The sequence below is a fragment of the Bos mutus genome, chromosome 7 (genome assembly GCF_027580195.1).
Source record: "Bos mutus isolate GX-2022 chromosome 7, NWIPB_WYAK_1.1, whole genome shotgun sequence".
In the NCBI taxonomy this organism is placed as follows: Eukaryota; Metazoa; Chordata; class Mammalia; order Artiodactyla; family Bovidae; genus Bos; species Bos mutus.
This window is the reverse complement of record NC_091623.1, coordinates 97,964,096-97,988,326: the sequence shown is the minus strand read 5'-3', so window position 1 is coordinate 97,988,326 and position 24,231 is coordinate 97,964,096. Positions and strand designations below refer to the sequence as shown.

General features: G+C 42.3%; 1 protein-coding gene across 2 annotated transcripts in view; it reads left to right on the top strand.

Moving 5' to 3' along the window:
- Positions 1-875: 875 nt before the first annotated feature.
- PPP2R2B (protein phosphatase 2 regulatory subunit Bbeta) overlaps positions 876-24,231 on the top strand; it is a 474,274-nt gene continuing 450,918 nt past the window's right edge. The window contains exon 1 of one of the 2 annotated variants that reach the window (XM_070374891.1): positions 876-1,133. In XM_070374891.1, the coding sequence (XP_070230992.1) occupies positions 1,060-1,133 (74 nt within the window). In that variant the 5' untranslated portion in view covers positions 876-1,059. The remainder of the gene's footprint in view (positions 1,134-24,231) is intronic. The other variant, XM_070374892.1, reaches the window with a different exon arrangement.

Genomic DNA, 24,231 nt, shown 5'->3' with positions numbered 1-24,231 from the left:
GCTTACCTTCCAGCAGTAAGATTTCCAAAATTATTACTATTTCCTGGGTTGTAACCAAACCAACTCCCAAATCTAAATCATTTGTTTTGGCAATTGGTCCTTTCCTTTAATATTCTCTATCTCTCTGTCTCTGCAATCTCAGTGAAAGTTTTGGTAAAGTTGTGTAATCCTTGCATCAACTTCCTCGTTCCAGATTTTCGTATGCCATCAGAGCACACGGGCTGGTGAAAGGCCATTTCCCTTGGGTTTAGCCTCTATTCTTGTGTTGTGGCTTTAAATTTGTACAGCAAATAACTCAGAACCAAGTTACTGCCTCGGCGTGAGTGCTGGCAGGAAAAAACAGCCCTAGTGGAGCACAGAATCTGTCTGTGTTAGCCCTCTGTCACCGGCTACTCAACCCAGCTTTTGGCTTCACCTAAATGATAAATGGTCCTATTGTCTGGGTTTTGTATTAAAAAACTAGAACTCAATCTAGATTAAGCAAGGACAGAGACCCATTTCATTGCACTGTACTTTAATATTCCTGAGACCCATGGCTTTACGGGTGGCTCCTTTTAACAGTCATCTCTCTCCAGGGAGGAACACTATGCTGTCTTTGTTTCATCTGATCTTTCAGCTAAATAAGAGATGGTCACTTATCCTCACGCCTCCCATATCCTGCTGGATTTCTCTTGCTAAGAGAAACTGACCACACGGGAAAAGAGAGAGGTTTCAGGCAGGGCATTTCAGCGTGTGTTTACAGGCAAGACTGACTTACTCAGCAAATCCTGCTTGGAGGAGCTGCAGCCAATGAAGAGGCTATATCGCGGCTTGCTTAGGGGCTTCTGAGTTTGAGCTGCATGCAGAAATGTAAGGCAGTGCTCCCTGGCGCTGATGGCAACATGGGACCCAGCTTCAGTTATTCCTCAGGCTCCCCAGCTCTGCAACACGGGGAGAGAGCCTCCATAAACATGTGGGTGATGTAGCCAGCTTTAAAGGCCGAGAGAATCCTGATGGATTCAGGAGACTGTTTTTTTATTTAGATTTTTTTTTCTTTTGCCTTCTTTTTTGGAAGATGAAATGCTTCTCTCGTTACCTGCCTTACATCTTCAGACCTCCGAACACCATCCTCTCTTCCAGCTGCCACACGGAAGGTACAGACCAGAGAGGGAGAGTGTCTGGGTGGGTGGGAAAAAGTGGGCTGGTGTCTGACTTCCCACAGGCTCTACCGAGACTGCCTTCTGCAGCTCCTAGAAGACTCTCGTGCCTGGCAAAAGCGTCTATCTCACAGACTCAGATCTGCTTCTAAAATCAGTCTGTTTTCTACGAGGAAAGTCTTTTCTGAAGAGCAGGATAACAATTGCAAAGGTGGTCTCAGCACTGATGCAGCTGAGTAGAAAATAATTTAGAAATGTTTTGCCAATTCTCCTTGTTCTCTTTCACATGCAAACAAGTAACTGGAACTAACGTTAAGGGGAAAACAAATTGCTGTAGGTGCCGCCACATACATTTATCCAAGCTCTCTTGTTTTGTCACTGTCCTTTTAATAACTTGGTGTATGCCCAAGAAAGCAATTAGCAAAATAGAATGGGCTTATTACTGTATGACGATGGAGCATCGGTTGGTTGTTGGGTTGATTTGCTCAGAGTCTGTACTTGGGGTGCAGGGCAGGAAGATCGCAGCCGAGTTTCAGTGCTTGCTGGCAATGTGGTCTGTGGGGTCCTAAGTTGATGCCTTAAGGCAAGGGTGAGCTGAGTCTTGTACAAACAGTTCCTGGTCCTTTGGGGGACCTTCTCTGCACCCTCTAACCTAGCGTGCTATGCCTACGTCAGGGGGACTTTCTACGTGCACGTGTGCAATGCCTTGTAAACATACTGGCAATTCCCCGTCAACTAAGCACTGCAGCTTTCAACATTTCTAGAGTCAGTAGCTGGTCTTGCATCTTCTCTGTGTGATTTGCCTGTTTCTTTTGATCTGATACATCCTAGGAAAAGAGCAATTTCAAGAAAAGTCAGTGTTTTCAGCTGTTTTCAGCCAGTCAACAGACTGGCTGTTTTCAGCTGTAGGTGTTGTCCTACAAGCAGTCCTTGATAGAGGGTTAAGGTTGGTGAGGAACAACAACTCTGCCTCAGGTCTAGACACACTCTTCTGGAAGTGAGCCGGTAAGCAGCCTGTTCTGAAAACCCATCCTCGTTTCTCATCCTCACAGGAAGAGCCTTGGACTAGGGGCTGTGTATTTAAAATAAGAGAAGTGTGTATTATACCATAAAGATGCTTTTTAATCAGTATTCTCAGGAAATAGGAGTAGAAGTTTGGAACTGAAACTGAGGGTAGTATTTTCCATAGGCATTGATAATTCATAGATTTTTGGTTTTAATTTGCATATTTACTTTAAAATGTTATTGGTGGCTAAAGGAGATGGCCCACTAAGAAGTCTCTCTTCCCTCATAGAAACGTAGCAAGTCCCTATATATACTGGGGATAGACAAAGAGTAGCATGGATAGAAATCTCCATGAGGGGAACTTTCCAAACACAGAAGACTTAAACTCATATAGGAAGCTGCCTCAGTGATTTCTGATTGGTGCCCTGCCTCTCCTCCCAGCTTAAACTTTGAGAACTCCAACACTTTGTCTATTCAGTTGGTGTTTTGTTTATGAATCAGACTAAAGACCGTACCTTGGGCAGACAGAACACCACCACCATGAGAACTTTCTTGAACTGTTTTTTATGTCAAATTTAACTGATTAATTCCATCAAAATGGAAACCTCATTTTATTCATGTCAAAGCAAACAATCTCTGAATCACCAGCTATCATCAGATTTAAGTGTGCGTATGGGGGTGGGGAGAAAGACTATAAATTTCTTGTAAACGTATTAAAGATGATGGTCAAAGGGAATAGCCTCTGCCAAACATTAAAATCATGAATAAGGCTCTGGGGCAGAGTAGAAAAGGCAGGAGTTAAATATCAAGAGGCCAAAGACAAGTCCCTTAATTGCTTTATGCCCAGTTTCATCTCTAGAATGGAACTAAAGAGACCTACTTCCAGGATATTGGACTTGCCAGGTAGATCAGTGGTAAAGAATCCACCTGCCAATTCAGAAGACATGGGTTCAATCCCTGGATTGGGAAGATCCCCTGGAGAAAGAAATGGCAACCCGCTCCAATATTCTTATCTTAGCAATCCCATGGACAGAGGAGCCTGGCAGGCTGTAGTCCCCAGGGTTGCAAAAGAGTTGGACACAACTTAGCAACTAAACAACAACAGCTACCAGGATGTTAAAAATTAAGTGTGATAATTAAAGTTATTCATAAAACTTACTACATGATAAATGCCCTCCATTTTTTAGTCCTACACCCTATGTGCCTTCTTAGATATTCAAGTCTCTGTTATCATACTCTCTCAAGCAATAAAGTGGTTTCCCCCAAAGCATCACAGTGTCACTAGAAACTTGTTACACTTATTTAGAGTTTGAGGAGAAAAAGATGTCAGAATGAATCTGAGTTTATGTTTCTACATTGTTAGCAATCCTGTTACTCTATAGTCTATTCTGACTGGGAACATTTATTTAATTGAAAAAGACAGTAATGATTAACTTGTGTCTATCCCTGTGAAAGTCAAATAAATCCAGACAATCCCCTTAAGAGTAATTCTAGAACAACATTAAGAGCATTAACAATACCTGGGCTGCTTCAGGGATGGAACCATCCTACTGAGACGATTAGTATTATCCTCCCAGCTTTGCCTTGACTTTGTTCTCTCAACATAGGAAGATCCTGGGCAGAGTCCTAGCTCTACCACTTGCCAAGTGGGTGATGTTGGGTAGTTCCTTTACCTCTCTTAGCCTGTTGTTTAGTTGCTAAGACATGTCTGGCTCTTTTGCAACCCCATGGACTACAGCCTGCCAAGCTTCTCTGTCCATGGGATTTCCCAGGCAACAATACTGGAGTGGGTTGCCATTTCCTTCTCCAGGGGATCTTCCTGACCCAGGGATCAAGCCTGCATCTCCTGCATTGGCAGGCAGGTTCTTTACCACTGAGCCCCGGGAAGTGCTTTCTCTTATCCTAAGTTCCCTCGTTTGTAAAACATGCAAGGAAATACATTCAGAATGCCACATACAGTGTGATGATAACGGTAGCCAGCCTATACTTCTGTTTACTGCATCCAAGGCGTTACCTAAACACATTATATACAGCAACACATTGCAGATAGGGTAAATCTATAATATGTAGTCGATAAATGTTAGTTCCTTTTTCCTTCACTTTCTCATTCTCATCCCTCAAGCCTGTTTTTCATCCATCATATAGAGAGTTGGTCCATATATTGAAGTCAAAATTCTTTTTTGAAACATGATTCCACCCCACCACCTCAAACACAAACACACTTGCACTTAACCTGTCGATGACCTCCCCAGGCCTTTAGGTCCTGCATATTCTGACTCCTGCCTGACTTTCCTGAGTGACCCCAAACACGCCTTCTTGTCGGCTCTCCAGCCATAAGCTGTCTGTCTCCATATTCTCCCTCTGACCACAGATTTGGGGGATGGTTCTCTCTCCCCTCTGCCCCATTCTTTAATTCAAGCCGTCGATTCTCAACTGAAGCTGAGAAGCCATTCTTGACCCTCAGCTGATCTTAGCTCTTTTTAAAAAATGTATTTACTTATTTGGCTCTGCTGGGTGTTAGTGGCAGCATGTGGGATCCTCGATCATCACTGAAGCATGTGGATCTAGTTCCCTGACCAGGGACTGTACCCAGGCCCCCTGCATTGGGAGTGTGGAGTCTTAGCCACTGGACCGCCAGAGAAGTCTCCGATCATAGCTCTTAAAGAACTGGGTTTCTTTCCTTCAGAGCACCTATCCTAGCTTACCATTATGAATAGACTGATACAACCGATTTGTTAGTATCTGTTTCCTTACTGGATTGAAAGCGTCAAGAGCAAGACTCTTATGTAATTCTGCTCTCTGTTTTAACCTCATCACTAGAACAATACCAAGTACATAATAGGTGCTCAATTTTTATTGAAGAAGATTACAAATACCAATACTGTTGTATAGATAAATCTTAAAAATATGTGGACAATATTCTGCAAAACATTACCTTTTATGTGAATGCTGGATTGGGGAACATCCAGCATTGCTGGATTGGGGAGTTGTTTAAAACACTGTGGATTGGGGCGTTTTTGGTGGCCATATTTGAGGGATCAGCTTTTATTACCATATTCTAGTAATACTGTAACTTGAAATAAGAAGACAGATCCAGAAAAAAAGGACAACTAAATAGAGCTGATACAAGAGTACAGGTAGGGTTTTGAGAAGGCAATTGGATGGTATTCCCTTCTCTGTGAATCCATCAAGTGAGCACATAACTCCCTCCTCCTGATAGGGAAGGATTCATACAGCAGAATGGTTTCAGGAGCAGAGGAACAAAATTCCAATTCCAATCAAAAGGAAATCATTCCAGACAGGACAGAGGGGCATAGGAGACCCACAGAATAAGAGAGCCAGGAAGGTATGAGGAAACTTGCCTAATATTCTCCAGTGGACCTGATTTGGTACCTGACATGAAGAGCTTTTATTTGGATTATCTTACAAATTGGTGCAGATGCTTTCTTTATCCAAAGGGTGATGTGCTGAGCCAGAGATGGTATCCTTTCCCTGAGTTGCCTGGTCATCATTTCATGCTGCAAACCCCATCCATCCTTTAAAACTCAGTTTGAGTCACATCTTTCTAGGAAGACTTCCTCAACAAGTCCGAAGACAGAAGTGTTTTTATGAGTCATATAAACCACAATAACAATGAGAAGAGGAAATTAGAGAGAAGCAGCCATAGCACCACAAAGCCTGTGGATCTTTGGCTGTGTGCTGGGGGCCATGGCTGTATAATCACACTGGCCCCTCACACAACCTCTTGTGTTAGACGCCATCATCTCCATTTTACAGATAAGGACACTGATGCTCACCACCTCGCCCAGAGCCTTAGTTAGGAAAGTGGCAGAGCCAAGACTCAGGTCCAAACAATCTGAATCAAAACTCGGTGCTCTTCAGGGAACTCTGCTCAATGTTATGTGGCAGCCTGAATGGGAAGGGAGTTTGTGGGGAGCAGGGCAATGGATACAGGTATATGTATGGTTGAGTCACTCTGCTGAGTACCTGAAACTGTCACAACAGTATTAATCGATTATGAAAGTATTAGTTGCTCAGTTGTGTCCGATTCTTTGTGACTCCACAAACTGTAGCCTAGCAGGCTCCTCATTCCATGGAATTCTCCAGGCAAGAATATTGGAGTGGGTTACCATTCCCTTCTCCAGGGGATCTTCCTGACCCAAGGATCGAACCCAGTTCTCCTGCATTGGCAGGCAAATTCTTTACAGTCTGAGCCACCAGGCAAGCTATTTGGCTATACTTCAATACAAAATAAAAAGTTTAAGTAATAGTAATAAAACCCTAGTAGGAGAAGGAAATGGCAACCCACTCCAGTGTTCTTGCCTGGAGAATCCCAGGGACGGGGGAGCCTGGTGGGCTGCTGTCTGTGGGGTTGCACAGAGTCAGACATGACCGAAGCGACTTAGCAGCAGCAGCAGCCATATATCACATGGGATTGTGTGGGTCTGGTGACTCTTTGGTCTCTTTCTCTAGGCAGTTTGATCCTTGAAGGCTGGTAGTTAATAAATTACTGTTGAACAAGACAAAACAAAAACTCAGTGCTCTTGCCCCTTATATTGCATATTTCCTCCTGAAGATCTGTATGAGAATAGCCTTCAGGCTATATTGAAGCAGTCTAAGTCTGCATCTACCTTCTGCTAGCCAGGAGCAGCTTGGGCACAGGAACCCTGCCCTAGTTGTCCTCGGTCTCTGCAACCCGGTCAGTACAGAGCTGGACTGAGTAGATGCTCAAGAAATCCTACTAGAATGAAGGACTGAATGACAGAGTGAGTGAACGAACTTACCTGTCTTCTTTCAATAATGCTCCTTCAAGACGAAGAAGGTTCTTTTCTCTTTTTGACTTTTTAAAAATTGGAGTATACTTGCTTTCCAATGTTATGTTAGTTTCCGCTATGCAACGAGGTGAACCAGCTGTGTGTATGCATATATCCCCTCACTCTTGGACCTCCCACCCATCCCCCATCCCACCACTCTAGGCCATCACAGAGCACCGAGCTGAGCTCCCTGTTCTGCAAAGTTCTTGCAGCAGAATATCTTCCAATGATACCCAAAAGCAGGACTGCTGGAAGTACACACACACACAGAGGAAAAATACACATTTTTTCCCCAAACTCTTTACTTTTAGAAGTAAACCAAGCAGTGTTCTCTACTTTCTAGGCACAGTTCCACTGTGTGTGTATATGGATGTAGGTACAGTTACCTGTATGTATTCCTCACAACAATCCTATGAAGTAGGTACAGTTACGATCCCTGTGTGTTAAACATAGGGAAACCAGAGCACAGAGAAGTTAGGTATCTTGTCCAAGATCACACAGCTATTAAGTGCAAGAGCTAGGATTAGAATCCACGCAGTTCAGTTCCAAAGTACCTGCCAAGAAAGGATTTTGCTCTATTTTGTGCCTTTTTACATGTTTATAGAATTCTTACATGTATTTGGAATTCTTGTCTCAGCCCCTTTCACATATTTAAAACCAGCCCACTCTTTGGGTCCACATCAAACCCGCTTCCACCTACAGCGTTCCCTGACTACTCATTTTCTCATTGTTACAAATATGCAACTACATTGAAAATCTTTCCCAAGTGCACATTGTGATTCTCTGTAAGACAGAAATAATATTCCACCACATGAAGGGGTTATTAGAAGGATTAAGTGAGACAGAACCTTACATTGTTTGACTCTGCTTTGCATTTCAAGTTTGTTTTCCATTTTCACGTGCAGCAGATGAACGGTCCCTGCTTTCATCTCCAGCCGGTCCTCCCCTGTGTGAATCCCACCCCTGACCCCCACGCAAGCCCCTCACCCCTGCACTCAGCCCCTCTCCCTCTGCTCTAAGTCCTTCCTCTCTACAGGATCCCGTGGGGCAGTCCACAGACGTGCTGTAAATCATCTCACTTAAAGTAATCATCTCCTGATCCTGTATCCCCCTCAGCTGCTGCCTCATTCCCCACTCCCCTTTCCAGAAAAAAAAAAAAAAAAAAAGCCTTGAAAGGGTCCTCCACATGGTCACCATGTCTTTCCCTCCAGTTTGCTCTTTCCATCCCGCCACCGAAACAGCTCTCTTGAGGGTCACCAGTGACCCTCTCATTCATGAATCCTGTCATCCTCTGCTGCAGCTTGCACTAGTTTTGACCCACGCAGTCACTGCTTCCTTCTTGAGAGAGTTTCTTGTCTTGGCCTCAAGGCCACACTTTCTCTCTGTTTCCCTCTCCCTCACTGGCTAGTCCTTCTCTGACTCCCCAGCTAGTTCCTCATCATCTTCCCAACCTATAAATATTGGGGCCCGGGGCTCAGTCTTCTTCTTAATCTATACTTGCTCCTAGGTGATCTCATGGTCTGAAATCTCTTCTATTCAGTTTATATTTCTAGCTCCAACTTCTCCCTAAAATACAGATTTGTATGTCTATCCGCCTACCTAGTATTTCCACTCATATGCACAACAGAGATCTCAAAACAGAACTCCTGATTTCCTCTCAAGAAAAACCTCTTTGTTCAGCATTTTTCTTCAGCTCACTAAATGAGAATTTCGTTCTTCTAGTTACTCAAGTCAAGCACTTTGAAATTGTCTTTTATTTCCTTCTGTCTCATATCCTTCTAATTCTACAATAAATCCTCGGACTTAAACTCCTAAAACTTACCCAGAATCTGAACACATCTTATTATGTCCATCACTCAAATGTTTCTTTATCAGAAGCATTTATTGGCCTTCCTGTCTAAAATAGGGACTTCCTGGGTAGCTCAAACGGTAAAGAATCTGCCTGCAATGTGAGAGATCTGGGTTCAATCCCTGGGTTGGGAAGATCCCTGGGAGAAGGACATGGCAACCCATTCCACTCTTCTTGCCTGGAGAATTCCATGGACAGAGGAGCCTGATTGGCTCCCGTCCACGGAGTCACAAAGAGTCGGACACGACTGAGTCTCACTCCAATGTTAATAGCAGCATTATTAACAGTTGCCAAGATATGGAAGAAATCTAAGCATCCATCAACAGATCAGTGGATAAAGATGTGGTATGTATATACACAATTGAATATTACTCAGCCATAAAAAGGAGTGAAATCTTGTTATTTGCAACAACATGAATGAACTTGGAGGGTATTATGCTAAGTGAAATAAGTCAGACAGAGAAAGATAAATATTGTATGATATCAGGACATATGTAGAATCCAAAAAAGAAAAAAATACAACTAAGTAGTGAAAATATAAAAGAAACAGACTCACAGGTATAGAGAACAAACTAGTGATTATCAGTGGGGAAAGGAAAGAGGGCAGGGGCAAGATAGGGGTATAAAATTAAGAGGTACAAGCTGTTATGTATAAAATAAGCCACAGGATATATTGTACAATACACCGTGCTGTGCTTAGTCACTCAGTTGTGTCCAAATCTTTGCAACACCATGGATGTAGCCCACCATGCTCCTCTGTCCATGGGAATTTTCCAGGCAAGAATATGTGAGTGGGTTGCCATACTGTCCTCCAGGGGATCTTTCCAACCCAGGGATCAAACCCAGGTCTCCCACATTGCAGGCAGAGTCTTTACTGTCTGAACCACTAGGGAAGCCCAATATTTTATAATAGCTATAAATGGAGTATAATCTTTAAAAGTTGTGAATCACTATATTGTCTACCTGTAACTTTTGTGCATCAACTGTACTTCAATTAAAAAAAAAGAAAAATAAGATTACAATATTGCCAAATGGGAAAAAAAATTCTCACATACACACATATACACAAATACATACTCCCTCAGTGACTTGTACCCTGCTTTACTTTTCCTCCATGGCACTTACCTTGACCTGACATGTTATATATCCATTTATTTATTTGTCGCCAGTCTTTCTGTGCTCTAGAATATAAACTACATGAAAGCAGAGACATTCTCTGTTTTGTTCGTTTCTATGTCTCCAGTACTTAGAACAGTTTCTAGCACGTAGCAAGCATGGCAAAGATGCTTATTGATTGAATGAATATGAATCACCATTTATATGAAATTTTAGTGAGATCTGAAGCCAGATGAACCTGAGTTCCAATCTCAGATTGATAATTACTTGCTGTGACCTTCAGTTACTTCCCTGATATATTTCCTTTTCTAATAATATGTCAAAGTATTATCATGAAGGTGAAAAAAATTATTGATAACACCCCTAGCATAAGGCCTGTGAACATTCAGGGACTTGGACTTATTATTTTTTTGTATCCCCACTGCGTTTACCACAGCTGTTACGTAGAGCCATTACGGTTCCATGTTGATTGAATTTTTTGCCTATCTGCATAGCTAGCATTGATTGTGGGTTTGTTATGTGCCAGACCTTGCATTAAATACTTTATAGTTACTTCCTCCCATAAATCTCACAAAAACATCACAAGTATTGATGAATGTTATCACTTTACAGATAAGGGAATGAGGCATTGAATTGTATAGTAGTACTCACTCAAAAACCACACAGCTAATATGTGGTAGATGAGGGTTCACATCCAAACTGCCTGACTCCAGCATCCAGGCTCTTAGCTGCTCCCTACTACTGCCTACAATATTCAGGCATTGTTCTCAGCACATGGAAACTGAAAAAAGAGAAAAGATTCATTCCTCTTTTAAGAAACTATGGTCCACCAGGAGAAAGGCACGGGCACTCAGCTCTAACAGTATGTTTTAACCCTGGCCGTGTATGAGAATCAGCTGTGGAAGGGCACAGGGCTGTCTCCGCCCCATTCTCCATGGAAATTGGCCCCAGGAATCCTGGTTTTTAAGATCCCTCAGGTGAATCTTAGGAGTAATCAGAGGCTAGAAGCTGAGTCTGTGATAAGCAGCGGCCATGACTGACGAATATCTTCAGAGCTCCAGGGAAGAGCTCTGAGAGAAAGCGATTGATCAGTTGTGGATCCCTTTGAAATGACAGACTAAAATCCTGCTGCTGACAAGAGGTTGCTTTTGGTCAAGATGTCTGGCAGAGAAGTGCCTGTCCTGAAAAGATTCAAGGTCAGTGCTGTCCTCTTAAACATTCAGTGAACCTCTATTGTGCATTTGTCTGCTTCACAGTAGCTATGAATTTGCTTCCTGATGTTTTATTCAAGTACTGGCTAAACTATCTACCTAATATAGAGAAAATCACTCAAGTTTTGTTATCTATCAAAAGGGGGATAAAAATGATTCACATACCAAATGTGCATTTGTTCAGCAAATGTGGTCATTCATACAAAGCGAGTAATGTGTTTCCAGGTGCAAATGGAGGGTTAGCTGTTGTTTTTATTAACTGGATTCATATTAGGGAAGCGCCTGGAAATCAGCTCCTGCCCTGTGCATTTTGACATGACGTGGTGGTGGAAAATATTCTGGCCCAGCAGTCTGGACTGGGTTCAAGTTCTCTTCTGACATTGGTGTCTCGGGAAAACGGCTAATCCTCCTGTGCCTCGTCAAACAATGATATAGCACCAGTAAAACTTGGTGGCATTGGTGTGAAATTGAGGGGTGCTTTGTGAAGTACTTGTCTTGAATCTTTGACTATTAAATCATCTTTCTGGGAGTGGTAACCCTATTTCAGGAATTTCTAATAAAAATCCATAAGGAATTCAACAGCGGGTAAGAAACAAGAAGGACAGAAAATAATGTTTAAGTAGAAGCCAATAAGGCTCCAGGTACTCTGCATGTATTACTATCACCTGGAGATAATCCTGCCTGATCGTATCCACACTTTGTAGGTGAAGATACTGATGGAGGACCGATAAGATGAAATACTGGGTTGACCAAAAAGTTTGTGTTCAGGTTTTTCCATGACAGCTTACAGAAAAATTCAAACGGACTTTCTGGCCAACCCAATATTTAGTTGGAAAGAGTTTGGCTTTGGAATCTGATAAACCAGAGTTCCAAACATGACTTCAAGTTATGTATCCTCTGAGTGTCTGTTTTTTCTACTGTGAAATGAAAGTAAATGATGCCTCCTTTTCATATTTATTAAAAGGCTAAAGACATTGAACGGCATGTGCCTGGTCACCGCTTAATATACTGTCTCTGCACTTGCTGTGATGGACTGTTTGTCCAGGTCTCACCAGTGAGTCTGGTTGCAGATCCTGAATTCCTTGCATTTCATCCCACTCCCATCAAAAAGCTTCCATTTGTTTTCTTTCTTTGATTCTTTCAACCTCCATCACCTTTCCCAGTGCTTGCCTGTAATATACATTGGTCAGTGTTGTTCTGAATTGTGTTTCTGAATTCATTATTTGTCTCTGGTAGTTGTGCCTCAAGGCAGTGCCTACATTTGGACTCAATTTTAGAAATCTAATAGAGAAATCAACAGTGGTGAAATCATCGTTATTAGAGAGTCTGGCCCATTAGTTTTCTGAGTCATTGTTTCTTCACTGGCAGACTGAGCTGGGAGGAGAGATAGGCTGAGATGGCCAAGGGCTTTGCCTTTGCAAGTGTCTGTAACAGCCCAGTCAGTAAGAAAAGCAAAGAGGAGGCAAAATAATTCAAAGATGTGCATGAAAGCCCTATCTGAATTATATACATGGGAATGTCACTTAACTTGAATATGTTTGGAGCAAATTCATTAGTCAGGGAACCTCCTTGCAAGAGAAGTTATTAATGTATTTATTCACTTATTTTAAAAATACAAAGAACACCTCCATCCTTAATGTCAAATATTGGCTAGGCAGTGGGTTCTCTGGTGGTAAAAATAGATATGGCTCAAACCCTGTTGGAAGAAAAACAAATCAAATGAACATAAATTGTGGCAAATGCTGCAATGCAGAGGACATGGAGTCAGGACAGGGCCTCAGAGGGGTTTGTAATGCACAGGGCGGTCAGGGTACTTTCCTTGGAGAAGTGTCAGAGCTGAGATCTGGTGAATGAGTAAAACTTAAGGAGGCAGGATAAGACAGAGAATCTTCCATGAAAGATCTTGTCATGGGTCATGGTGAACGTGAGGTCCTGAAGGAAGGCCAGTGAGGCTGGAGCACAGAGGCCAAGAAGGAGTTTGGAGGAGATTGAGGCTATGAATGCTATGACTCTATGTGTCTCTGTGGTGTGGCTGATGGAACTGGTCTTGATCCAAAGACCAACTGGAAATTATGAAAGTATATGAACTTGGGGAAAGAAGCCTGACCGTATCTGTAGCATGAAAGACTCTTCTGACTGCTGTGACAATAGAGAGGCTAAGAGGGCCTGGACATATTTTAAAAAGTTGGCCGCTCAGATGTGTGGTTGCTTTCCTAGAAGCAGTCCTTATGGTTGCAGTGCAGTAGACTTCTATTAATAGATAGTTCTTTGTACTCCCCAAATTCCTCAAGGTGCATTTGTGTATTATTAAAACAGTCTTACAAACACAGAAACCTGGCCATTGTCTTGCATTCAGACAAGGCAATTGTTATTCTAGATGAGCAATGGCAGGAACACACCAGGCTGTGTTTCAAAGAGGCAGTAAACACTATGAGCACTGAAAAATAGAGTGTGTTCACTCTTCCAGATACAGCATTGCAAAGCACAATATTTAGAAAGAAGAGAAAGGCCGTCTTAGGATAAAACCATTAAAAATGTCATCATATCTTGTTTGTTCGACAAGAAATAGCTGCTACATCCAAGCCTCTGGAGAGAATGGTACATATGCTCAGCTGTGTATCTTTATTTATAAACAGCAAGGTGGCCCTCTCAGGGGACTGCTAGCCAAAGGTCACTCTTTTAGGAGCAAAGGTTAGGAAGCCACATCCTACCTTAATTATAAACTCATCCTCTCATAGACCTGTAACCCAGATAGCATGTTTAAGCATGCAGTGGGAGCCCAAAACATCCTGCAGGAGCCAAGCAGGTAGCAATTACCAGAAATACATGACATTGGTATCATGTTGTGTGTACAGTATGTTCCAGCCCTGACTAAAGGCAACACAAGCTAGATAGACACCCCCCACCCAACAACAAAAAAAAAACTGAGAAAGGAAAGCAAATCCAAACCATGCTCCCAGGCCTTTAGGCCACCTGTTTCCATCCCACAGAAAAACGTTATAGAATTTTCATTTGGGAGATGACCTCTGATTCAGGGACCTTTGCAGGGTCCATGAACCACCTCACAAAATTCCTGGTAAGATAGTGGTGAAGAGCTAGCTTTCCGCCCAAGTAGGCCATTCAACTTCAGGACAGTGCTGACCATGCCTCCATCTTCAAGTTGCACTGAAATCTATTTCTTAGAACCATCAAAACAATTCTACATGTGCACAAAAATGCTTTGCATTCCCCTCTACAAGTTAAAGATCGTCATTCTCTCTTACTGGACTGTTCTCCCAATCCTACAATCCTTTTTCTCACTTCTTTTAAGGCTTTGTACAGATGTCATCCTTCAAATAGGCCTTCCTACCTACCTTCTCTGAAAGGACACACCTCCCTAGCACTTAACCTTGGTTTTACATCATATATTTTCTCACTGCTTCCCATGTTAGATGTTTGTATTTGTTTATCATTGTTTCCCCTCGCTAGACCATAAACTCTATGAGAGAGCAGGTACTTTGAGCCTTTGCTGCCCACTGTACCTGGTACATAGAACGTGCTTTCGTGCTCAGTCACTAAGTCAGGTCCAGCTCTTTGCGACCTCATGGACTGTAGCCCACCAGGCTCCTCTGTCCATGGAATTCTCCAGCCAAGAAGACTGAAGTGGGTTGCTGTTTCCTTCTCCAGGGGATCTTTCCAACCCAGTCTCCTGCACTGGCAGGTGGATTCTCTACCAATAAGTCACCTGAGAAGCCCATACTTAGCACATAGCAGGTGAGATAAATGTTGGTGTAAAAATATGATGATTCTTCATGGTTGGCAGCAAGAGTAGGCAAGTGGAGTGACCTGTGTTATGTTTGCCTTTCTTCTTCTAGGACAGTGGTCCCCAAAGTCTAGCCCACATAAGATTAGAGTGCTTAGTTTAAAATGCAGATTTGGGGGCTCCCACACTCTCTGCTGAAATTCTGAATCAGTGAAGCCAGAGTGGAGCCCAAGAACTTCCATTTTTAAGCTCCACTCTAGCATCTGTTGAGGAAGGAACCCCAAGTGCAGTAATTCAAGAGGCACTGTCCTAGGTTAACAGAGAGTAAAGAAAATAAAAGCAACACGGCTAAATGTTGCATGGTTTCCTTCCTCCCTCCCTCCATATCTAGCCCAAGATGTGGAAACTGTAGAGACAGCGTCAGAGAGCAGTGTTGCTCAAGAGAAGGGGGTTAGGTGAACCCATTTGTAAACACCCTGATTCTAAATCTCAGTTGGGAGATGGCATGATTGCAGACCTGCCAAAGATGGGTGCACTTGGGTGAACTTAGAAGCAAAGGGTTAACAATCATTTCCTCCCCTACCTGAACACAGAGTATTTTTCTGAATGGCTGCTGCAGCCTGTGAGTGGGGCAGGGCATCACCTTGGTCCTGACAATTTGCATCAAACCAGATGCATAGCCAGAGCTGGAAGAGACAAGGCAACCATGTTCAGAGCCCCGCCCTCCACCATGCAGAGAGATGAAGTGAACCGTCCAAGAGCACACAGCTAATTAGTGTCTGGGGCTTCCCAGGTGGCTCAGCAGTAAAGAATCCGCCTGCCAATGCAGGAGATGTGGGTTTGGTCTCTGGATTGGGAAGATCCCTTGGAGTAAGAAACAGCAACCCATTCTAGTATCCTGGCCTGGGAGATCCCATGGACAGAGGAGCCTGGCAGGCTATAGTCCATGGGGTTGCAAAGAGTTGGACATGATTTAGCAACTAAACAGCAACAACAATTAGTATCACAGAGAGAAGAGAGAAAGTCGCTCAGTCGTGTCCAACTCTTTGCGACCTCTTGGACTATACGATCCACGGAATTCTCCAGGCCAGAATACTGGAGTGAGTAGCCTTTCCCTTCTCCAGGAGATCTTCCAAACCCAGGGATTGAACCCAGGTTTCCTGCATTGCAGGCAGATTCCCACAGCTGGGGCTGAAAGCCAGCCCATGGTTTCACTGCAGTGTTTCGGCCTCAGTACTCCTTTGTTACTGGTTTGACAATAACAAATTCCTGACAATCCTGTGGATACTTTAGGATGATAGGCTGGCCTGAGTAGAGAATCTGTGTGGAAGAGAGGCAGGGAAAGCCCTCCAGGGTACCCTGTAAAGACTTTCCTTCCTTTCCCACATCAGGCTTGGGTCCTGATAAGCCCTCAAGAGAAAACCAGTTTTGAGGTAATTTTAAATAACTGAGTGAGGTATGTGTAATGATATTACTATTTTACAGGTTTTTTAAAATAAAAGGAAGCTTATTTTTCTTTGAAATTGGCCCTATATACACACAGAATCAGCTGAAAAGACTATTATCTGATATTAAACTTTCGGGAATTTTCTTGTAAGTGCTATCTTCCCTGCTTTGTGTACCTAATAACGTGTCTTGGACCAGAGTATGGAACACCGGTTTCTCCATAATCACACCTCTCCAGTGCCGCTGAGCGATGGGCTGAACTTGATGGTGTAGAGCTGAGGGCTGGGGTTTTGGGGCAGTCAGATATTGCCCAAACAAATTCTGCTCCAACATCTCCTGCTCCAATCTCAGACATGCCACTGCGCCAGCCTGCATTTTTCTCTTCCCTGTCTAACTGCCTGATGTGAAGCTTGCTGTGCATGCTGGGAACAGCCTCCTTCAAATTCACTTCATTTGCACTCATTTCCAGTCTTCTGTTTGGAAATTGTATTTTTGGCTCCATTTCAGGTCAAGTCAAAGTGAGATGATAAATGGAAACGATCCTCTGGGTGAAGCACTGGCCAAGGCTTTAGTTATAATTTTCTATTGATCCTCAGACATGCTCTGGGCATCACACAAAATTATTATTTTTTTTGATACAGCACTATCAGATATAGGCTTCCCAGTGGCACAGTTGTAAAGAATCCACAGGTCAATGCAGAAGATGCAAGAGCTCAGTTTCCATCCCTGAGTCAGGAATATTCCCTGGAGCAAGAAATGGCAACCCGCTCAAGTATTCTTGCCTGGAAAATTCCATGGACAGAGGAGCCTGGTAGACTCAGTCCTTGGGATCAGGGAGAGTCGGACATGATGGAGCACACGCACACATCAGATATTGGTGCAGACCTCAGTGAACTGATTAAAGTCTGAAGATCCAGGGATACCCAACCTTCATTTAAAGAACCACTTCCCTAGCCAGATGTGGTTTTGATATCTGAAAGAAGAAAGGCATCTTCCACTCTGTATATTTAACTCCTTAAAAGGTTGACTATGTGGATTACAACAAACTGTGGAAAATTCTTCAAGAGATGGGAATACCAGACCACCTGATCTGCCTCTTGAGAAATCTGTATGCAGGTCAGGAAGCAACAGTTAGCAACACGGAACAGACTGGTTCCAAATAGGAAAAGGAGTACGTCAAGGCTGTATATTGTCATCCTGCTTATTTAACTTATATGCAGAGTACATCATGAGAAACGCTGGGCTGGAGGAAGCACAGGCTGGAATCAAGATTGCTGGGAGAAATATCAATAACCTCAGATATGCAGATGACACCACTCTTATGGCAGAAAGTGAAGAAGAACTAAAGAGCCTCTGGATGAAAGTGAAAAAGTTGGCTTAAAGTGCAACATTCAGAAAACTAAGATCATGGCATCCGGTCCCATCACTTCATGGCAAATAGATGGGGAAACAGTGGAAACAGTGTCAGACTTTATTTTTTGAGTCTTCCAAAATCACTCCAGATGGTGACTGCAGCCATGAAATAAACAGATGCTTACTCCTTGGAAGGAAAGTTATGACCAACCTAGATAACATATTCAAAAGCAGAGACATTACTTTGCCAACAAAGGCCCATCTAGTCAAGACTATGGTTTTTCCAGTAGCCATGTTTGGATGTGAGAGTTGGACTATAAAGAAAGCTGAGCACTGAAGAATTGATGCTTTTGAACTGTGGTGTTGGAGAAGACTCTTGAGAGTTCCTTGGACTGCAAGGAGATCCAACCAGTCCATCCTAAAGGAGATCAGTCCTGAGTGTTCATTGGAAGGACTGATGCTAAAGCTGAAACTCCAATACTTTGGCCACCTGATGCAAAGAGCTGACTCATTTGAAAAGACCCTGATGCTGGGAAAGATTGAAGGTGGGAGGAGAAGGCGACAACAGAAGATGAGATGGTTGGATAGCATCACTGACTCAATGGACATGAGTTTGAGTAAACTCCAGGAGTTGGTGATGGACAGGAAAGCCTGGTGTGCTGCATGGGGTTGCAACAAGTTGGACACGACTGAGTGACTGAACTGAAGTGAAAAGGTGGCCTCCCAAAGCTTCTAACTTAACAGGTAAATAACTGAAGTAAGATACATTCCAGGAAACGTGCCTGGGACTTAGCAGGGACTCAGTAAACGTTGGCTTCATTGTGGTATTCCACCTGCCTTTCTCTACAGACACAACCAAGTGTTGGCTCATTTACTGGTCCTTGTATTAAATGTTTCTTGTGCACCTATAATTTGTTTGGCATGGTTCTAGACACTGAATGTGTGTGTTTTCAGTCACTCAGTCATGTCTGATTCTTTGTGACTCCATGGACATCAGGCTCCTCTGACAATGGGATTTCCCAGGCAAGAGTAATGGAGTGGGTTGTCTTTTCCTCCTCCAGGGAATCTTCCCAACCCAGGAACTGAACCCAAATCTCCTGTGACTCCTGCATTGGCAGGCAGATCTTTCACCACCGAGCCACGGGAGAAGCCCTAGACACTGAACATCTAGGAGTATAAAGATAGTTAGATCCCTGCTCTCATGGCCTTAAGTTCTCTAGAGGAGACAGGTGATAAACCATCACAACCATTCGATCTCAAGTAAGAAAGGAGCCAAAACAAGACCAAAATAAGGAGATTCAGGTAACATTTAAAGTGATGTCCTTGCATATTATCTAACTGTAGAAATACCCTCCAAATTGGTCTTCTGGCAAATAAGTTTCATACCTGGTGGCCTTGGCAGCCTTCAGAGCATTCACAGCTCCTTTTGGGTGCTTATTGGACAGTATTTCTCAGGTCTCTGAAAACACCTCTCCTTTCCTACCTGGTACACAGAATGGTGGGCAGGTTGTCAGTAGCATGCTCTTCCATAAAAGTAATGCCCTCTGGGAGCTGAGGCTGCAGGTCCCAGGGAAAGTGTAAATTCATCATATGTTTTTAAAGCCTCTGTGAGGCACCAGGCAGGGTTCCGTCTCTAAGGAAATTTAAGGAAGGAAGCAAAGCAGCTGCTATACCCCTAACCTTGTGGTGCTTACATTCTGGTTGGGGAAAAAGATGACCACAAGTAGACATCAATATCCAGGAACTTACAAATAGTCATCAGGGCTGGGAAGAAATTAAAAGCAGGATAAAGAGAATAGCGAGTGACTCAGGAATGGTGGCCTGCTAGGCATAGGGTGGACAGGAAGAAATATGTTTGAGCTGAGGCCTGTCTGATAAGAAGGAGCCAGCCATGCAAGGAGCCCAGGGAAGAGCTTTGGAGGTAGAGGTACCTACAAATACAAAGACTGGAAGGCTGAAATAAATTGGCAGTCTTGCTGGAATATTGTATTCTTTTGTAGTAGACTTGATAGCTTTGTTTAAACATAATCTTCTCATATATTCATTATACACTTCAAAGAAGCAGAGTATACTAGTAGTTTAAAAACCTTGGATTCTAGAGACACTGTGCTTAAATTCTACAATGGAGTAACTTAATAATTTACCCTTAGAGTCAGACTGCCTGGTTCCACCGCTAGATTTTTCCATCCACTAGCTGAGAGACTTCTGGAAGCTTACTTAATCTTTCCGTGCCTTGTTTGCCATCAAAAGGTGATGTTGTGTGCCTGTTGATGATGAGTGCCTGTTGCATGGGAATCTTTTGGTAATAAATTAAGGTAAACATACAGTACTTACCAACACAGGGCAAGTGCTCAAAGTATGTTAGCTATGGTAAACCCTCCATTCTTTTCTCCAGGAGTGCATTTTCTTGATCACTTTTGCTGTTCTTTTTATCCTACCGATCACTCATTGAATAGATTTCTGAACGATCAAGTGGAAAATAATTTCCCCAAATCTTCAAGACTTGGACACCATTATGGAACTGGATAAATGCAAAGCTCTATGTTTAATTTCTTCAAAATGTATATATTTAGTGCTTCATCTTATGGTTCTTTGAAATACCTCATGTTTATGAAAATAATTAGCTATTAAATGATGAAAAAAAAGTTGTTACAAGATAACAGCTATATTTATTCAACACATCCTTGTTGCTTATCTATTTTATACATGTTGTTAAGTTGCTAAGTCGTGTCCGACTCTTTGCAACCCCACAGACTATAGGCTGCCAGGGTCCTCTGTCCATGGGATTGTTCAGGCAGGAGTACTGGGGTGGGTTGCCATGGGTTCCTCCTCCAGGGTATCTTCCTGATCCAGGGATTGAACATGCATCTCCTGCATTGGCAGGCAGATTCTTTGCCACTGAGCCACCTGGGAAGCATTTTATACATAGTAGTTTGTGTTTCCTAATTCCATACCCCTAATTTTACTCAGATGGTAAAGAATCTCCCTGCAATGCAGGAGACCTGGGTTCAATCCCTGGGTTGGGTAGATCCCCTGGAGGAGAGCATGGCAACCCACCCCAGTATTCTTGCCCGGAGAATCCCCATGGAAGGAGGAGCCTGTTAGGATTCCTACAACCTATGGGATTGCAAAAAGTCGGACATGACTGAGCAACTAAGCACAGCACAATTTAATTACCCCTCCTCCCATCTCTCTCCCCACCTTTGGTAATCATTAGTTTGTTTTTTATATTTGTGAGTCTGCTTCTTCCAACTGTGTATAAATCTACAACTATCTCAAAGTTAAAACTTAATCTTAAAAATTAGAGAAAAAAGACTTGGGCATCATTGATATTCTTAAATAGTTTTCAGTGTAATTTCCTAGAGGTGGACCTCATGACAACCTCATTAAGTTCATTCTAGGTCCTGGACCATGTTTTCCTCAGGGGAGATAGTTGGGAATACTATATATCAATAGTATTTGTCCATAATTCTTTTTCTCATTTCCCTGCATTTTCATAGCATTTATTACCACCAGTCAATTATCCATGGTTTTATTATTATGCTTAACCTACAAGAAGAGAACCTCTAAGAGAACTAAGCCTTGTTTGCCTTGTTGAAGGCAAACATCCCCAGTCCTCTAATAATGTTACAACAGTAGAGCTCAGTAACAGCTTGTTGACTGAACTGATATCTACATACCCCTAGAAAAAGTACTAGGGTTGCTAATGGGTTGAGGACCCTTGCTTCTAAAAACATCCAATGTATTTCATGCAGTCAGAGCTGCCAGCTTCTCAGTGACCCAGGAGAGCAATGATTCACAGGGAGGATCTGATCCAATAAATACAAAATATTACACTCATTTATTATTCATTTATTCATGCAACAAATACTTATTAGGTCCTGACTTCATGCCAGGATGTTGGTACACAATGGTGAATAGAAAAAACATGGTCCCTGCCCTCAGGAGATTAGAGTCTTGTAATTAATCAAACTAGTTATTATAAAAAGCATCTTATCACCCGATTTGGCAATATCATCTTTTCATATGAAACTGAAGATTAGAACCTACAGAAGAAAATAAAACCTTCTGGCAATGTGCCAGTGAGTGGGCAGTCAGGAAATGCTATTCTTGGCCTGACTCATTCCTCTTCACATCGCTCCTGGGGGACTGGTTGTTTTCAGGGCTGTCTCCAGATGGCACACGTGTACATTTCCCCATGGCACACCACAGTTCCTCTCTCACCCTACACACACGTGCAAACACACGCCACCCAGTATGAAATGCTCATCAGCACCAAAAACCCATCCTGAGGAACCTGAAATAAAATTCAAAGTGGCACAAGAGCATAAGCATTTGCCAGTCTGAATACCTCTTTACAGCATGTAATATCACACCCTCGATTTGCCAGCTGCCTGTTGGTAAGACAAACTGGATCGTGCAGAGGAAAACTTTCTTTTAGCAAGGAGGCAAAGGCAAATATTGCACAAGGAAATCTCGGAGAATTTGCTGTTTGTTGGCAGAGAATCCAAGTCCATATATATAATCTCCAAGTCAAGGGTGAGACACCATCCTACTTACTTTCTATCCCCAAGTTACTGACTTGGAGCTCAGTTTTCCTTAGATCATGATGTCAGGAGTCACTCTGTCTTGAGTCTTGTCTGCTTTTTTTTCTTTTTATTGAAGTATAGTTTGACTTAGCATGTCATGTTAGTTTCAGGTGTAGAGCACAGTGTTTCAGTTATATATCTCTCTCTATATGTATGTATATATAAATGTATGTATATATTGTATATGTGTGTGTGTGTGTACTTAGTTGCTCAGTTGTGTCCAACTCTTTGTGACTTCACAGACTGTAGCCCGCCAGGCCCCTCTGTCCATGGGATTCTCCAAGCAAGAATACTGGAGTGGGTTGCTATGCCCTCCTCCAGAGGATCTTCCCAACCCAGGGATTGAATCCTCCTGCAATGCAGGCATATTCTTTACCGTCTGAGTCACCATATGTATATATATGTGTGTGTGTGTACATACATATACATGAATATATATATTCTTTTTCAGGTTCTTTTCCCTCTTAGGTTATCACAAAGTATTGAGTAGAGGTCCTTGTGCTCTACAGTAAGTCCTTGTTGGTTATCTACCATATATACAGTAGTGTGTCTCTGTTATCCCAACCTCCCTCTCATCTGCTATTAACACTGTGGTGAGCCTGTGGTTTTGCCTCATCCATAGACCATTTATCCCACAGCTTCCTTTGTTGTGATTTAACTGTTTCATTCATACAATTATATTTTCCCCAAAAAAAGCTGTAGATTCCTTGAAGAGTTGCATGTAAGTATGTTTGGACTCTCAGGTTAGATAGTCTGGGTTCACATGACCCTTCTGCATGCTAACCTCACTAACATATAGTTTGCTCATCTGTAAAGCTATGTTTATAACAGTATCTTTCTCAAAGGCTTAATATAAAGTTAAATAGGCTAATTCACAGAAAGTGCTGAGCAAAATTCCCGACACGTTTAATTTGCTTAATATTTGCTAAGTATTTCTTTAATATTTTGCACCCCCACCACTGGCTGATCTAGACACAAAGGAAGCCACCACTGAAACGTCATTGATTTGAAAAACAACCTTCCTAACAGTATGATTGTGTAACTATATTTAATGGATTTCACATCAAGGCTGATTATCCATATACAAAAAGATAATCACATTTTATACCTCAAGATGTTAATATAGAAAATTAAAATTCTAAGAAAGTTTGTTGAATAGAAGCAACCATTTTAAAAAATACTTTTTTAAAACAATTTTTAAAAACAATTTAAAAAAATCACATTGCAAATGCTTTAACACAATTCTACCTTTGTGATGCCAAATAACCAGATAGAAAATTAATTAAAATTTTAGTCAATTATCTAGACATCTAAACTCTCCTTTTCCATTAGTTTTCACCAAGACATTTACAGTTGCATAGAGACAGGCTATGGGTCCATGTGGTCTCCTATCGTCCTAAGATTTTCCTCAACAATTTTTCTCTCTTCATAGTCTCTTCTACTTCAAACCGTACACTTCTTGGTGGTATTTAAATGCATTTCTATGTTGCATGTAATTTTGCTTCTGGGTAACAGAATGAATTGGCCAAGCTAAGTCCCAAGGTTAATTGACTGAGCAAAGTCAGCCTTTCTGATTTTCTTGAACTCAAAACCTTGAGAGTCCACTAATTAGACAGTTGTTCTAATAGAACAGGAAAAAATTCACAGTCAGTAATCTGACTTTGGTTTGTCTTTCCTTCTGGGGAAAATGCTAAATTAGCTGAGTTCAGAGTTTGCTGTCAAAGTTTTATTTGGTCGCCATGATACAAATTTCTCTGTCTATCCTATTATCACTGATAACCGAAAGGCTTCTTGGGTGGGGCGAGTCAAAGTGATGCAAATTCCTCCTCATCCTACGTGATTCCTCAGTTCTGAGGTTCACTTGAGAAAGTCAAATGGAATATTGGTTAGCTTTGTGGCCTTGAGAAAATAATTGAAATATCACAAACTTCAGAGTTATGAAGTATGGACTGTATAACAGGATCTAATGT